Source organism: Nannospalax galili, unplaced genomic scaffold (assembly GCF_000622305.1).
Source record: "Nannospalax galili isolate Female #2095 unplaced genomic scaffold, S.galili_v1.0 scaffold962, whole genome shotgun sequence".
In the NCBI taxonomy this organism is placed as follows: domain Eukaryota; kingdom Metazoa; phylum Chordata; class Mammalia; order Rodentia; family Spalacidae; genus Nannospalax; species Nannospalax galili.
The window spans coordinates 2,030,614-2,048,780 of NW_008348537.1; the positions used below are offsets into that span (position 1 = coordinate 2,030,614).

At 42.2% G+C, this 18,167-nt stretch overlaps 1 protein-coding gene across 1 annotated transcript in view; it reads left to right on the forward strand.

Annotated features, from left to right (window-relative positions):
* Aoah (acyloxyacyl hydrolase) overlaps positions 1-18,167 on the forward strand; it is a 255,067-nt gene that overhangs the window by 230,909 nt on the left and 5,991 nt on the right. Inside the window, exons 19-20 of the mRNA XM_008845432.3 lie at positions 487-583; positions 9,519-9,595. Of these exons, the coding sequence (XP_008843654.1) occupies positions 487-583; positions 9,519-9,595 (174 nt within the window). The remainder of the gene's footprint in view (positions 1-486; positions 584-9,518; positions 9,596-18,167) is intronic.

Below are 18,167 nucleotides of genomic sequence, written 5' to 3' on the forward strand. Positions count from 1 at the left end.
GTTCTTCATTATGATAAATAACATTGTGATGAGCAGTCCTACATATAACGATGTATGTTTTATGTCATCTCTATTTCCTTAAAACAAACTTCTACAAAAATACTGGCCATGTTTAAAAATATGATCCATACTGCCAAATTGCTTTCTAGAAAGATGAAACTGATCTATGCTCTCATTCACTCACCCCCGGCATTCGATATTATCAAAGTTGTTCATCTCATCTTTGCCAATTCCATGAAGGAAAAGTGGGATCCTATTACTTTAATTTACACTGATTTGATTCTTAATGAACAATAACATTTTTCATGTGTTCATTGGTCATTTACACATGAATAGACTTTAGTGCGCAGAGCTGTTTTTGCTGATGGCTCGGGGAAAGCAAAGTGGAGCGCTGTGCAGAAGATCAATTTCTTTTTCTGCCTGAATTGTCTCATGAAAGTCAAAGTTACGTTTTCATGGAATTCTCCTGGTTTCTCTTGTACTCAGAGAGCAGAACAACTCTCCAAAACACTGAAAAAAATTGCAACCAGCAAGATATTTACGAACTTCAAGCTTTTCTACATGGATTTTGCCTACCATGAAAGTAAGTTACTTGTTTTGGTACTGACAGTGGATAAACACAGCAGCTGCAGGGAGGAAGGAGCCAATTGTGTGGGGTCACCCCAGGCTACCTGACCGGAATAGCTCTTGGCATTGAAAAAAGATAAAGGGTGAGATGCTTTCTGAGCAGGATGGGGCTCGGCATCAGGTTAGTCTCTGAAGCAATAGAGCCAGCCACCAGTTGGAGAGTGCTTTGAGCTAGAAGCCTTCAGGCTAATGGAATCACCTAACCTATTCTTGCCAGGTCAGCAATGCCCTGCTTATATGCATGCTAAAGGTGGTTGTGACAGAAATAAAAGGTGAGGCACTGCCTTTCATAGGAGAGGATTGGATTACTAGAATGAACTTGAACATGAACCTGTAACCAATCAGAAACTCTTAGGAAGGGTCAAAACCAGCAGCAACAACAACAACAACAACAACAAAAAAACACTATGTCCCTGATTTCTGGAACAAATACTGTTTCTTTTCTAGCATTCTGTTCAAACACTGTAGTCACTGACAAGTGGCCACACAAACTCAGGCATGATTGCTGGAGCCACTGATTTAGCCTTTACATCTTGACTCTGGAAAAAAATTATTTATTGTTTATAATCCTTCCACATTTTCATTGTTAAGCAATCTTTCTACAAGAGAAAAGCCCCTGCTGATTGACTGCCAGCTGAGATGATGCTAATGAAAGCTTAGGGTATGCAATGGATGAAAGATTTTTCATCCAGAGTTTAGCATTTCCATCCCTCACCCGGAGGCCCCAGCCCAAGCATCTGGAATGGAACAGATGGCCATCATGAATTATCAGACATTACATTAGCTGACACATTGTACACTGCAGACTCTGGTGCTGCAGTTCTGAACATCTTTTCAACAAGACTGACCTCCCTTTACTAGATTTCCTGCCTACATGATACAGATCTCTCTCATGGGGAGAGACATTTTGATAAATAACCTCTCATTAAAATGCAGAGTTAAAGACTCATTAATGAATTCTTGGTGTAAACAAATGCACTACCAAGTGATCTCTGATCATCACCAACCTTTAATGTAAAGTTATTAAAAATATAATAATGTCTAGCATTCACGGGGGCAATTTTTCACTTTCCACAGTTATCTTTCTATACAGTTATTTATTATCTCTGGTGCTATAGATAATTCTCTGAGCATTTCTAACCTCCCTGTTTCCAGACCTCAAAGTGGGGATTCTTTGTAAATGTTTTTATTAGCACACATTAATTACACATAATAATGGGCTTTGTTATGACATTTCCATATACATGCAGAAACTATTTGAATCATTGTCACCTCCTGTTACCCTCTCTTGTCCTCCTCCTATTCCCTTTAGTCCTCTTCTTCTTCCCAACTAGCCCCCACCGCTTTCATTTCTTTTCTTCATGGGTAGCCTAATAAGCTTCCTTGGGTTGTTTACAGGGGCACGTGCACCTTACCAGTGGCTACACTACTGAAAAAAAATGTATTTGCCTCCTCCATTGACCATTATCAAAATATACATACTCAGGGAAGGGTAGGGCCCTCTGAGTCCCTCCCCTCTTCCATGACAAGATGTTGACAGGCTCAATCTTGTGGAGATCTTGCACAGGTAATCACAGCTGCTATGAGTGAAAGAGTGTAACAGCAGCTGGAAGTGAATTCCCCCTCACCACTTCCTCCAACTCTTAGTCTTTGTGCCCCTTATTCTACAATGTTCCCCAAGTCCTGGAGGGGATGTTATAGATGTCTCATTTCTGGTTGGGCTTTCAACAGTCATTCTCTATGATTTGACCAATGACAAGTCTCTGTGGTCACCACTGATTATTGTATAAAGAAGCCTCTCTAGCCAATTCTGACAGAACACTAATCTATGGACACAATCATGGGTATTTACAAGGCAGTTTGACAAACACATCACATCCACTTAGCAGAACAACAGCAGTAGCTTCCCCAGTATGGCCTATGACCTTCCCAGCCACAGGCTTCTGACCAGGTTTACATTACCAGATGTGAATTCCCTCCTGTGGAGTAAGCATCAAATCCAATCAGAAGGTATTGGTTACCCCCCATAACAGATTTGCCACTGTTGCACCTGTGGGCACGTCCCACCTGGCTGGTCAGTATTGTTGCATACAGGGACGACAGCTGAGTAAGGACTGTTGATGACAGTTCTCCCCCAGCAGCCTACATAGCACCTTCCAGAACTATAAAAGCTAACCAGAAGGGAGGAAGCTTCCAGTCCAGTTTCAGCTTCATTTTTCTGAAAGTGAGGCTCCATATCTACCTAACAAATCTTAATGATGATTATGTGAAATAATGTGTTAGTTGATTGTAAATGCCAAGAAACAATATATTTCCTTATATGCATGCTATGGTTTTAGATGAGCAGTACACTCTTACACCATGGGAGCAGGGTCTCATACATGCTAGGCAAGTGCTCTACCATGAGCAACATCCCCAACCCTGGGAGCAGGTTATGAAATCAGAGCCTCCAGCCACACTCCAGATATACTCAATCAGTTCGTCTCTATGCTCACTAAAGTTCACACATGTAGCTCTCTAAATGTTCCAAGATTAAGTTGGTCACTTAGTCATCAGATTTTTTTACTAAGTCCATTATGTCCCAATAGCTACATAGGGGCTTGGTTAGACTAATTGCTAACCAAGGCCAGGCATGGTGGCACATGCCTTTGATCCCCACCTCTCAGGAGGCAGGGATAGGGGAGGTGAATCTCTGTGAGTATGAGGCCAGCCAGGGCTACATAGTGAGACACTGACTCAAAAAAAAAATTGTTTTTAATTGCTAACTAAATAGAATCATCTCCATAGAGGGTAGAGAGGGCTTTATCCTTGGCCCAATACATTCTACTGGTAGACCAGCTTGCTTCCAGGCAGAGCCTCATTGTTTTTTTTCCTGTCCTCACAACAATAATAATACAGCACAAAAGCAAAAAGTTCAGTGAAACAGAATCTTTTACAGCGCAGTGACAGCCATCGTGGTGTTACTTCCCCTTCTTTGACAGTTCCAGGTAGCAAAGCAAGGAGCTTCCTGTTTCGTCATTTCTTCACAATTAAAAACACAGTAAGTGTGAAGATCCAGTGTTGCCTCCTTCATCTTCTCCATATAAATTAGTGGGTACCCTACAAGGGAAGACACATGGACACTGTAAGCGACAGTGGAAATAGGAGGATGATATCCTAGGACCTGACCACAAGAACATCTGCTACCACAGCCTACATTTATCAGCTGGGTACTTCCATATGTACTTCTGAAAGGTCAAAACTTTTAATCTCATTTTAGGACTATGATAATGTCTTGAATTATGGCCAAGGTAAGAAATTTTCAACTTGAAATCCTAGCATTTACCAGAATAGGCAGAAGGATCATCCACCTGGATCCCACTCTGGGTGTAGCCTCCCATGCCTTGGGGCAGCTAATTAGCCTAGATATTTATCTCAAGTGCATGGTGAAAGGGCCCAGAATTTAGAACTGTTGTTGTTGTTGTTGTTGTTGTTGTTGTTGTTGTTGTTGTTTAATCTCAGGTCAAACACAGATCAAAGGATTGAGACAAAGCTTGTAAAACAGGAAGGACTCGAAAACTTGTTAGCTGGCATCATCCAGTGACTCCCATCGTCAATGTATAGAAAGTAGCTTTTACAGTCTTCCATATAACAAGTATTCCCTCCCAATGCCCAGCCACCTCCCGTCACGACTTATATCTGAGGAAAGGTTTCCCCAGTTTCCCTGAAGGAAGACCTGGTATAAATGTAGCTCACTATCACTGAGGTCTCCTTTCATCAGATATAAAAACCCAATAGAGTCATTTATTAAATTTGCAATCTGAATAATCCCATGGAAATCACTCTTATTTCACTACTATATTAGAGCTGACTATTGAGCCACAAATGTCCTCATTTTTCATGACCCTGAAATTCACAATGTCACATCCTTGTGACAGAGCAAATTGCAGTTGTGCATCCCCATCTCTTGAGAGTAGGCACAAGACCTATTTGTTCTCCATTCTGACAACCTCAGTCCAGTGCTGAAAGATGATTGCTCATCTCCAGGCTCCTTTTTGTCTTTTGCTGACTCATTATCCAATCGGTTATGAACTAAGCAGCGGCAGCGATTTTTCCTCCCCTGGAGAAATGTCACCTTGAGCAGGTGATGTCCTTTTTCCTTGTCTCTATCACACCTTCCTAGTAGAGGAAAGAAAATGCCACTTGACTGATAAGGTCATTTTTATACTGACAGTTTAAATATACCTCCAGCTGCCCTTGGCTTCAAAGACAACTCAATTGTGGTAAACTTGGTTCTTAGTTTCCTCTAATGTATGTTTGATAAAACAGCCATGCCCCCATGGTGCTAATCAGAATGCAGGTTTCTCTTTAAAATATCCGCTAGTTTTGCTACTTGTCAAAGAAGCAGCTACCACATGTCTTAATAAATCTTCTCTACTGTTTCTGCTGTTTCTTTGAAGAGCTGGTCATGAGCAGAATTTCTCTGACTTTGCAGTCAAAGAAAATATATTACACACAAAATCCCAACAGATGTTCCACTGTCATCCAAGAAACTTAATTCAGTTTTTCCAAAAAAACAAATAAGAACTGAGGAGATGGCTCAGTCAGGAAAGTGCCTGCCACATAAGCCTGAAGACCTGAGCTCACATCCCCAGCATCCTCACAGAAGCTGAGTGCAGTGGACCTGTCTGTAATCCCACCACTGGAGCAGATTCCTGAAGCTCTTTGGCCGGCCAGACAGCCAAATTGATGAGCTCCAGGTTCAGTGAGAACCCTGTCTCAAAAATAAGGTGAAGAGCCATTGAGAAAAACACTCAGCACCTACCCTTGGACTCTACAGACACACATACATTGCATTCCTGGGTGCCTATACACTTGTGTACATACACATAACATACGTATCCCCATATGTACACACACACAAGAACAAAAAGGACCAATTTCCCATTTTATCCTTCATTGGCCTGCCCATTCTAAAATCAACTGGGGAAGAATCAAAGGTTGTGATCTGCTACTGCACTTCTCCCGAGAAAGTAGAAGCTCATCCTGAAAATTTTTACAAAACAGTTATTCTGTCTAGTAATAGTCAAGGTACAAATAAAGCCTTGTAATCTTGCCTGTGCATTACTATCACCACTTTAAAATTTGAAATCCTATTTTCTAATCCTGTGTGGCACCTTTGAAGATACAATAATCATGTGAAAAAAATTATATTTCCCCTGTGAATGGACTGATTGGAACCTTGGTAACCTTTGGCATTTTAATATAAATTGTTATTCCATATGGCAAGTTATGTATTCTGAAAGGTGGACTCTGTCATAGTAGCCTACTAACAGAGTTGGGACAGAGTTTGGGAGATGGAATAAGTTTCCTAGCCAGGAGGACTATATTATTTTTCATATCCATTACAATGCCATGGTGATGATAAGAGGTCTCTGGCTGGATAAGAGCTCAGAGACAGCACTTGGTGAGCATGCATGGTGCCCTAGATTCTAGCCGCCACCCCTCCAGCACCGCCCTCTACCCTAGACTATGCCCCTGCTCCATGGCAAAACTTAGCAAACAACAATCCCTCTTTGTTTTGTTTTGTTCCTGTTTTCCTCTCATAATTTCCACAGTTATGGAGTTATGGAATTTATTACTATGATTTGGAAAATGGTCACTGATTTTGATAACCGAATTGTGCCTTACTGACTTATGAAGATGTCTCTCAACACCATTCTTCTGAGGCTACAGTTTTCGTTTGGTAGTTAATAACTCATATAAAATCAAAATGGAAATATTTTAGAATGACTTTAAACCTTGGTGCTAAAATTGAATAACACTAGAGGAAACTCATCTATAAGCAATTCTGGCCTCTTTAATATGGGGATCCTAGTAATAACTCCCTCAAGGAACTCTATCTTAGCATAAACCATTTCTTTAAAAGGCTCACATTTGCTTTCCACTGTGAAATTTCCTAACCTCCTAATCATTGCGATTGTCTTACAGATTTTCTTTTGGCCACTGAAGGCACAAGACTCTTTTTTACTTTAAGCATATGTTATTTCTTATGCATAAACTCTTCATTAATAATACCATTATTAAAAGGGAAATATGAATGGCATACATCCAGCTGTTGACATTATTTTCACAGTCACTTTACAAACTGTGAACTAAAATTAGTTTCATTAGTTTTAGTTACACCATTAACATTTCATTCTTTTGTAAAATGTTTACATTATATATTGATATAATATCTATGGTAATCAATATTAATCATAGTAATGGGTAAAGGTTTGAGTTTTAACTGAGCCTGTCATTCAATCCTCTTTGCAAATATACTCAAAAGTCCTTGAGACTTCTTACCTACCACATCAAAAAGCCCTGGATATCTGGGTCAAGTCCTTAGTTCACTATACATCTACTTAATACAAGAGGCCTCTGCTTTGTGACTTTCCTCATCAACATCTTTGCAACTTTTAGGCAGGCTCTGTCTGAGGTCTTAACTGAGCCTAATTGCGAGCCCAGTCTTGTTAGCACTACCTAAGAATTTCCGAGCATCTACCTAGTCACCTTGGGCTGCTATAATAAAATGTCATAACCCAAGTGGCTATAAACAACAGAGATTTATTTCCCCAGTTCTAGATGATAAAATCTAAGATCATGGTTGGGTTCTGCTACAGGCCCTCTGCTAGGCTCCGGCTGTCAACTTCTCCTTCTCACATGGCAAAAGCGCTCTGGGGTCCCTTCTATTGCAGCACTAATTCCATTCATGAATGCTCTATTGTCAGGGCCTGACTTCATCCCAAAGGCTCCATCTCTTATCACCCTCAATTACATCAGCCTTAGGCTCTCAACGTATGACTCTGAGAGGAATGCCAAAATTCAGTCAATCCAACCCATGGAGATATTGGGACTTTCTTTCATTCTTTCTTCCGTAAACACCTATACAGAACTTAAATAACAGAAGATGCAGGGGCATGGGTAGGTGAAGTGAAAGGTGTACAAGAAATTGGAAGTAATGTCATGTCTAGAGTCTTGGGAACTAGAATACTGAAATCCATGGTAGGTGGGGCCTCTTCTCCCCCCGCCCCCCATTCTTGTTGAATTTTGTGTTGGAAGCCTCTGTGTGAATGCAAGGAGAGAGGAGGTAGATACCACAGAAGTATGAAGAACACCAAGGGAGAGTCCCTTAAGGTGACCCTAGCTCTGCATTTGCAGAAACTCTTCTAAATGCCTACCTCTTCATTGACAGTAGCTGTTGGATGCTTATACTGGAGATGGTTCTGATAGACAATCAACATAAACCTAGAAAATAGAAAAGTGGGTCCCAGCAAGGAAGAGAAAACTGGTCCATTCTCTACTGAACGAAAGGAAAATGAAGAACTTGAAATGAGTGGAGCCATGGTACAGCTGGTGAGCAGGCAAAGTGGGGCATGGAGTTCAGAAGCATCCAAGAGCAGGCAGAGGCAGAGCTAATTGCTAAATTGAGCCCTCAGCTTCCTAAGGCTGAGTGTGGCTTCTGCACCAGTGCAGCTCCAAGCTTTCCATCGAAAGAGCAGATCCATACCATTCCTCTTCCTCAGAGAGAAGAACCTTCCTTTATCAGCGTGAAGCAGCTTAAAACTCCACACAGGGGGCACAGGGGGCAACTCTAAGTGTTACAAGAAAAGCAAAGGCCACTTACCAATAGCAGCTTCTTCTGACAACTACCAATAAAACCCAGAAGCACACTTTAAAAGAGCTTGAGAAGCATGCACGTGGTGCACACCTTTAATCCCAGCACTTGGGAAGTGGAGGCAGGAGGATCAGGAGTTCAAGGATACCTAGTCAGTTCCAGGCCAGCCTGAATCACATTAAGACCCTGACTCAAAAATAAACAAAAAAAGAAAAAGAGCCTCCCAGTGGTAGTCCTGGTGCAGGGAAATACGCTAAGGGGACCACCAGTATGACTGTTTTTCTGAACTCTGACAAGGGGACAGGGATTGGGCAGTAAGTGCAGATGATGTGCTACAGTCCTTGCACAAGCAGCAGGCAACTGATTCAGTCCTGTTTCCCATGCCCAGTGACTGTACCAGACAGTCTCCATCCCTTCCTGGGGTAAAGGAGAGCTCAGTCCTCTGCCCTTGAACTTTTGGAGTGTTGATCAAAAGAGCTATGGGAATCTTAGCTGTGCTACTGCCTTCACTGAAAACCAGGAAAGTGAAGGTCAAAGTTCTGCCAGGAGCAGACATCTCAGATGGTTCTCCTTGGAGACTCTCTAGGAACTGGAATTTCCTTAAGAAATGTCTTCCTGGCTTTGTGATATTACAATATAGAGTTAATTGCACCGTCGCCTTGGAGCTGCTGACATGCCTGGTCTCTTACCCCCGTTGAAGGACAGTTTTATTGCTTTTCATCACTTTGGGGCTCATAATCTTTTCTCTGTAGCCATCCTTTCTCTAAATGCAATGTTGAGATAATTTTATGTAATTATATTTCTGACATGCTGTGTGATTGTTCAAGGTGATTGCTTGACACATATAGGCAGTGTCTGCAAATGGCAGCATGTGAAATGAGACGTTAGCAAAATGTCACATTTTCCCTTCCTCAGAGCTGCCTGAAACCTGAAAAAATCAGATGGACTTAAATTGGTGTGGCATATTTTAGAGCCCGCTTTCCCCTGCTCTCCCAGCCACACAAGCTGCGTTCAGTCAACACTTTCACACACTCTCTTCCTGGATTAGAAGAAAGAAAATCACACAATGGGAAGATCATTTCTGCATAGAAAGCTCCCAGCCAAGGCAACAGCTCAGAGACAGCCATGACTGGTTAAAAACAGGGCCTGGGAGGGCAGGGGCGCCCCCAATGACATCACGTGGTTCTTGCCCTTGGCATTGGCCATCGCTCAATGAAACTGGCCTATAATCCCCTGACTGTATGTTCTTCAGTCATAGAGGAGTGGCAGAGGAGAGGTGGCCAGCCCTGGCAGCTCATCGAACCAGTAGACGGATTCCACCCCAACGAGGTAAGCGTTGTCAGATACTGGTCACTGAAGGCTATCTGCTTGGTTTTCTAAAATCCATTTATGCATTATTGTGTTTATTTAATCCTGTTTTGCTCCAGGAAAGATTTGAGGCACATATGCATAAGATAGAAAATTCAATTAAAATAATGTGAAAATGAAAGATAAAGTAAAATAAGGTAGAAACTGTACCTAGACCTCTGACTTGGTTTCTACCATTCATAGAATATTGCAGAGCAGTTCTGAGGAACCACCTGTGGAGGCCTACAACATTAGCTCAGAGCGCTCGATGAGAAAGAGCCACCAGTCATGGCCTCCATAAGACAAAAAATAAGTCAAGTACCTAGAAAATAATAATAATAGCAAGAATTCCTGAAAGTGAGGCTTGCAAGAAATGTTTTGTATGAATCTTTCTTGAAAGGCCAATACTCTTAATAGCATTTTCCAGTAAGAGCTGTTCCCCCTCTCCCACTCCAAGTGCAGCTCTATGAAGTGCTCTGATCTGGCCTCTTCACAACACAGGGGAACTGAGGACTGGGACTCAGTCCTTCCTGTCCCCGCTCCCCTCCCATTATCCTGCCTGCAGCCATAGAAACTCTGCTTTCATCTGTTCATGTACTTGAATTGTTCATGACATTTCTATTTCCACAAGAGAAGGAAGCATGAGTGGAGTACTTGTGCCATTTGAAAACCTGACAGCTGGTTTTCCACAGGGTGGGAAGGTCATTTGCTCCAGGAAGTCCTCCATTACCACAGTCATTCTGATCCAGCTTTGGTCAGCTTGGTGTGGCTACAACAAGGCTGCAAACCTGAGCAACACTCTTGAAGGTGCACTCAGCTATGGACAGGCAGGCTGGGCTGTACCCTTGAGAACCTGAATGTATACTCAGCTCACCTTCCTGAGCCCAGCCCTGGGCTCAAGAACTGCCCACAGACAAATTAATTACCTCAAACCAGCTTTCCATCCCCTCTTCACAATGATCCCTGAGCCTTGGGAGGCAGAAGTTTGCTAAAGGTGTCCTATTAAGAGATAAGTGCTCTGCACTTATCTGGTGAGAGTTGTGAGATGACTCCATTAGGAGTCAGTTTAATATTATAACTATTAGTAGAAGACTAGTATTAGGCTATCCCCTATGCCCTGTGACCTGTCTAGCCTCAGGTTCCTAGCCCTGATATCAATGTCAAATTTGGGCTCCATCCTATGAAGTGGATCTTAAATCCAATTAGAGAGTGGTTGGTTACTCCCATATTTGTGCCACTACTGCACCAGTGAGCCTATCTTGCCAGGCCAATTATTGTTGTGGTTCATAAGATTCACAGCTGGGGAAGGTTGATGACTGTTTTTTCCTTCCAGTAGCATGTATAGAACCTTTCAGGACTATGAAAGCTACCCAGTAGAAATGAGGCTCTGAAGTCAGCACCAGCTTGATTCCTCCTTATTTGTTCTACAGCTCATGTATGTGGTGTCTTCAGCAATGGGGTCTTACCATCAAGTTCTGGTGGGTAACAAAGAGCAGGAGCAATGGTCAGTATTTTTTGAGGGTCTATGGGACCCCTGGTCAACACCTTCAAGAGAAGGAGTCTATTCCTGTCATTGGGGTTTTATTTTGTTTGTCTATGATGTCTAGTAGGAGCAATGTGCCCCTGTTATGAGGTAACTCCTTTTACCATTTTTAAATAATGTATATGTATATACTTTGGTTATAGCATGCACAAGTCCCATGCAAGCTCAAACCAGACAAAATCCCAGTGTATACATGAGGAGGTGAATAAGAAACTCCAGCCCTACCTGAGGAACTATTGACAACCAATGGCTGCCGAGAAGGAGAGAGTTAGTCTCTTTCAAGGATGTGAGTCAGGTTAACCAGGCTCTAGTGTATGGACCCACACTGAAAGACATTTGGGGATATAAATTAGATGCAAGAGGATATATATATTGGGTAAGGGGCAGTAAAGGGAAGTGTAACTTGGGGGGAGGGGAATCTATCATCAAATTACAGTGTATGAAAATCACAAAAATTCAATTAAAAACACTGAAAATAAATAAAATAACCAAAACAAAACAAAACCTATATGTCTTACTCTGATATTATTCTTCTCAATATATTAATTTGCCCACTGGCATGCAATAGCGTAAAACTTCTTAGAATAAATTAAACTTGCATTAAAAAATAAAAGAATTACCTCAAAAAGAAAAAAGAAAGGCAGGCGCACTGCCTAAGGGGTAAGCCACAGTGACTCTTCCCAGTGTGCTGTGAACTTAAAAGAAAGGATTAAATACCTATCTGATTAAAATAAGTAGTTTTTTTTAAGTCTGAGTAATGTACTCAGAATATTCAGTCTTCATGTGCAGCAAATGTATGAGTTGGTCAGAGAATTAGTGACTAAATTAGTGACCAGAAACTAGCTATTGGGATTTGGTTCCACAAAAACGGTATCCTTTGTTTTAAAATAAATGTGAAGCTCTTTGGTGAAGGGGGGTGGTCATTACTGGATAGTTTAGTTGTCAACTTGACACACTGGGAAAAGGGAACCTCAGTTGAGGGATTTCCTCTATCAGACTAGATTGTGGATATGTTTCTGAAGCATTTTCTTTATTGTTGAGTAAAATAAGAGGGCCCAGCCTACTGTGGGTGGTGCTATTCCTGGGCAGGTAGTCTTGGGTTGTATAAGAAAGTAGGCTAAGTACAGGCCAGAGGAGCAAGCCAGCAGGGAGTGTTCCTCCATGGTCTCTGCCTCAGCTTTTTCCTCTGCTCAGTGTACCTCCATGTTCCTGCCCTGTGAGTTCCTGTCTTGGCTTTCCTCATTGAGGGACTCGGTGATCAGGACATATAAGTCAAATAAACCCTTTTCTCCCCAAGTAGGTTTTGGTTAACGTTTCATCACAGTATTAAAAAGCAAACTAGGACGGGGGAATGGAGGCTCATTTTATTCTCTAGGTTTCTGGGCTCAAGCAATCCTCCTGCCTCAGCCTCCCATGTAGTTAGAACTAAAGGCATGCAGGACACTTCCTCCCAATGAGGTAGGGGTTCTTGTGTTCTCTGTACATAACAGATTCTCTAGAGAATGGACATATGAAAAGGTGCTCACCTAGAACCAAACTATAAATTAGAAGATGGTCAAAGGCAGCTTTATCTGGTCCTTTGAAACGTATTTGTTTACTCTGCCAAATATCAATCTGTCCTTTCCTAACTCAATATAATTTGAAGATTCAAGGTCTGTCTAATTGAGGGGCCTATCTTGTACTCCCACAGCTTCACCTATAACTGGTTATTGAATACAGTGTCAAAAGCTGAGGCATGATATGTCCATAATCTTCATGTATGACTCATGTAGGGTTTGTTCATGCAGTGGAATGAGTGAGTGATAAAGGGAGAAACCATGGCACATCCATGTCTGAAGTGGGCACCAGTGGGCAGCCATGCCCAAACTCTCCTGTCTATTATGTATGTTGAGCTGGAAAAGCTCAGATTTGCAATTTGCCATCTAAAAGTGTGTGTTGGGTGCCTACCCAAGTATCAAGCATCTGAGTATTCAAGAATGAACAAGAAACCACTTCTACTGTTTAAGATTGTGGTATACAGAGGAGAAGAAGAAGAAAGGGGCACTTAAATATAATGTAGTAAAAGTCTCCAAGTATCCAAGCCAGAATGCTAGGGTTGGGGAATGAGATGGGTGGATGGAAGGTGATGTTAGAAAAGGATGCCCAGAGGAGATGATATCAAAACAAAGATCATGAAAAGCAGAGGGGAGGGAAGGGCAAGAACAGTTTGCAGAAAGTATTTAAAGCACAGGAAACCACATGGGGAAACACCTGATATAAGAGAAAGCTCAGAACACTGGAGGGGGTCCATGTGCCTCAGTTAAACTGGGACAGAGAGGTTGTGAGCTGAATGGAGGGGGAAGAACCCAGGGAGAGAATCTGGGACAAGTCCTAGGAAGTCTGCTGGGTTATATCTGTTACCGAGGGGAATGAGAAGTCAGTGGACATTTCCAACCAGAAACCAGATTTACATTCTTTTTAAATTTATTTATGTTTATTTTATGTGTATGAGTGTTTTGTCTGCATTGAATGTAAGTGCCCCCATTCAAGCAATGCCCTCAGAGGCTAAAAGAGGGCATCAGATCTCCTGGAACTGGCGTTATAGTTGTTAGCCTCCATGTGTGTGCTGGGCACTGAACCCGAGTCCTCTGCAAGAGCAGCCCATGCTCTTAACCACTGAGCCAAGCTCCCAGCCCCAGATTTACATTCTTAAAATATCTATAATGGGTCTGGGGCTGTAGATCTGGAATACAGAGCTTGCCTAGTATGCCTGATGCCCTGAATTTGACCCTCCATACTATATCTATATCAATATCTATATCATAGATATCTATATCTATAGCCACACCTATACTGATAGTAGCAATATGGACAATGGACAATGTTTTGATGAAGGAAACTGGAAAAAATGAAATTGAGCTGAGCAGAAAACATATACTACAAAGACCAAAGACCCAGATTCATGGCCTGTGGACACACAGACCTCTACCTGCTAAAACATGTTTGAAAGCGTCTATAAAATTAAAGCATTTGGAGTAGTTTAAAATAGCTCTGGGTCTAAAATCAGACAACAGGAAACAGAAAATATTGAAGAGCCACAGACCAACACCAAACCTACTTTCCAGGTTCCTCTGGAGCCTGTGTGGACATCTTTGATACCTCCCACGTTGGAATGGTCACCCAAGCCACCCTCTCTGTAAAACAACCTCTTCTCCTCTCTCCATCCTGGAAGTCACTCAAGTCCTCCTCTTCAAACTCATACAAAGCTAGGAAGTTTCCAGGAATTAAGCTCCTCCTCCCTCTTCAGCCTGAACCTGTCCACTGCTGGAGACAAACACAGCACCAAACCAATGGGTATGTTTACAGAAGTGAAACAGCATCCAGGTCCTCTTTAGCCTCAACTTTGTAAGCTCCTGGGAAGCGAAAGCCTTGGGCAGGCTTATAGAGCCCAGAGAAAAGGAAACTGTGCCCGGCTGTGGGAGGGACAGGTGGGAGAACAGTTTGGGGCAGTGAGCCCACTTCCTAAGCAGCCACCACAAGCAGGCCCTGTGGCAAAGCAGTAACCCTGTGTATTTAATTTGCTTTCTGCACTAACATCCATCAGTCTGCAGGGAGCAGCCAAGTCAGCACGAAAGAGCCGGAGCTAGGAATTTGAAATTCTCCCTTAAATGTAGGAGTTTAAAGATATCTCACACAACCATTATTTTGTAGTTTGCAGATTTAAAGTCATTTGGGCCCATACATGACCAGCGCCAATAGACTGAGTTTTGGGGCAAGTAAAGAGGACAGGGAAGGGAGCAGCACCCTCCTGCGGAGGGGGGCACTTAATCTCTGTCTTCTCCAAAGAGACCTTGAGCACTCTTATGTAGGGAAATACAATCAGGGCAGATTTTCAGCTTTGGTCTGGTACAACCCAAGTTAAGTTTAGCAGGAGTCCAGCTTAAAAGGTGTCAGGCTATTTTAAGTTTTCAGTGAAATCTGCAATTCCCATGTGAATTGTATTTATCTTTTTTAAAAATATTGCAGAAAGGTTGTTTAGGACTTTTTTAATATTTCGTTTACTATTTTTATTTTATGTGTATGAGTGTATTGCCTGAATGTGTGTAAGTGCACTTGTGTCGTGTAATACCTGCAGAGGTTAGAAGGGGGCATTCGATCCCCCAGAACTGGAATTAGGGATGGTTGTTTGCTGCCATGTGGGTGCTGGGAATTGAACCTGGGTCTTCTGCAAGAACAACCAGTACTGTTAACAACTGAGCTATCTCCCTAGCCCTAAAATCTCTTTTTATGGTTGTTTCACTAAAGAGTTCTGGTTTTAATGCAAAAACAAAAATAAAAACAAATAACAACAACAAAAAGCTTATGGAGAGGAAAAGGTAATCTCCAGCCAAGACCACCACTGGGGCTCTGTGCTTCTGGTGTGTTTTATTCAACTCAGGGAGGGGGATCAAACATGGTTGTGTTTGCTTGGAGGGCTGGAAAGCCTCCTGCACAAGTACCCATAAATAGCCACATCATTTAGCCAAAAAGCATGGCTCAATTGGAAAATTATCATCAGAGGAAAGAGAGAGTTTGAAAGCTCTATGGTGGCTGTTGACAAGGACTCAGCTCAGAACTTCCCCACCTCCCTACCATCCCCCTCATCCTGGGGCTGCAAGTAAAACTGAAAAAGACATTCTAGCAGAAAATTATGTAAGAGAGTGGAGATTTACATCATCTTGCTTTATTTTTCCTTCTAGAATTCTAATTCTGGAAGCAAGGGGTTTCTAGCAGATCAGAGATATCACATTTGGGCACCATGAGGGCTTCTGAGCAGCAGTAGACAGGGTCATTGGCCATGCCTGACAAAGCACCATACCTCCCCCAGACATGGTTTACCTAGAAGAAGGAGTCAGATACACGAGCAGCTGTACATAGGCAGCACAGCCTATGGAGCTGATGACCAGTCTCTGAGCAGTTGAGACCCTACAATCACATGGCGCCAACTGAGTTCATGAAATGGTGTCTTCATGACTTCATTCTCACCTCAGGCAGAGCTGCTGAGGAACCATGGGATTTTGCTGAATCTCCCATTACTACTTTTTTCAAACCCTCATAGCTGAAATGGACGCATCTGATGCTCAGCTGATAGTGAAAGCTCAAAAAAGCCACCACTGTTGGCTTCCCAGAACTACACATTTAGTACGTGTGCACAATGAGTCTCAGATGCAGTGCTTCTCTATAGCATGCATCAGAATTCTCTGGGATGGTGTAGAAAGCTGTTTAAAACGTGTGTCTTCTGTTCGCCCCATAGTCCATCTAATGGGCTTAGGTGTAAGCCCAGGGAAAGTATTCTTTCAGAAAACATACACAGTAATGGAGGCTCACTTTAAAAATTTCTGTCTTAAAGCCTTGTCCTTAACACTAAATGTATGAAATGTTGCTAAATTTAAAGGGAAATGGCAATATCCTGTGAATGTTCATCTATGAAATATGCTAACTCTATCTAAATCCCAGTGAAAGGGAAAAGCATACTTTGGAAAGTTTGTTCTGTGAGAGAAAAAAAAAGGAAAGTAAAAATAAAATTGGGTTGGAAAAATGATTCAGCAGTTAAGAGCACTTTGGTGCTCTCAGAGGACCCAGGTTCAGTTCCCAACACCCACATGGCAGCTCACAGATGCCTGTAACTCCATTTTCAGAGGATTTGACATCCTCTTCCATCCTCCTCAGGCATTTGCATGCCCACAGTACACATAAACTTACACAGTACATATATACGCATATAAACAAAAATAAATCTTTTTCAAAAAATAACTTGAAATCCTTTAAGTGAATTGTATTTTTTGTTTTTAAAACCAAACTGAGCAAGTATAGAAGAAAGCAAGGTGAGCTCTTATCAAAGAGATTTCACTCAAGAACTTTAACCCCAGGACCTCCTAGACTTAGGATCAATTCTTCCCAAGAAGAATCTTCCTTCTCAAATGCTCAGCACTCATCACAGACCAATAGGAACTTGGCATAATCCCAGATCATCAAGTTAAATCAAACATTGTGTTAGAGTGGAAGAATCTAACTTGACGGACTCAGGCTTTGCTGTGCCAGATGGTTATTTGAACTCCAGATGGTTATTTTTATCTGTATGATTTAAATGTGATGTGTCCCCCACAGACTCAGGTGGTGGTGCTGTTTTGGGAGGCTGTGGAACATTTTGGACTGTCCCTATCATGCAGAAGTGGGTCAGTTAGGAACAGGCTCTGAAAGTTACATCTGCCTCCAGTTTCAGGCTCCAGCTCTCTACTTCCTGATCCACTAAGCCTTGATTCACCAAAAAATAACTGAACCATGCCAGAAGCTCCCACTGACACAGACAGCGCTTCCCCAGTTGCCCCCGACCGGCCCCATGATGGACTGACATTGTCTGAAATTGTGAGCCAGAGTAAATGTTTCCTTCCTTGAGTTACTTCTCTTAAGAATTTTGTCACAAGGACAAGAAACATAACTAATACAACATCTGAGAAAGAAAGTGGACTCTAAAATGTTTCCAGTTACTGAGGAAAAATATGGGGTTAACTGTTATTCAGGAGGTCCCAAGTAATTAGAAGTTTTCTAGTCTTCCAGCAGACTAGACTCCAGCATGTGTTCAGTGGGTAAGCAAGTAAGCCAGCAACCTAGGACCCCTCCTGTGCTGGGCTGTTGAGTGTACCGACAGGAGGAAGAGGTCTCAAAACTAGGAAAACCTGTAACAAACTCTCCCACCTGTAAAATAAATGCAGTCTATTGAGTACTGAACAACAACATGACGGTGATATAAATCTACCTTTATAATGAGATAGACCAACACAGAAATGTGGCAGTAATGGGGAGCAAAGTAAGTGTATGGGTCAATTGCACAACTGTGTGCTCTGTCACTCATGGGACTGTTTATCAAAAAGATTTAACTTTACAGCATGCACATCATACCTCAGAAAGAGCAGATTTTAAATAATAGGATAGTCACAGACAAATACACTTTGTGTGTGTGTGTGTGTGTGTGTGTGTGTGTGTGTGTGTGTG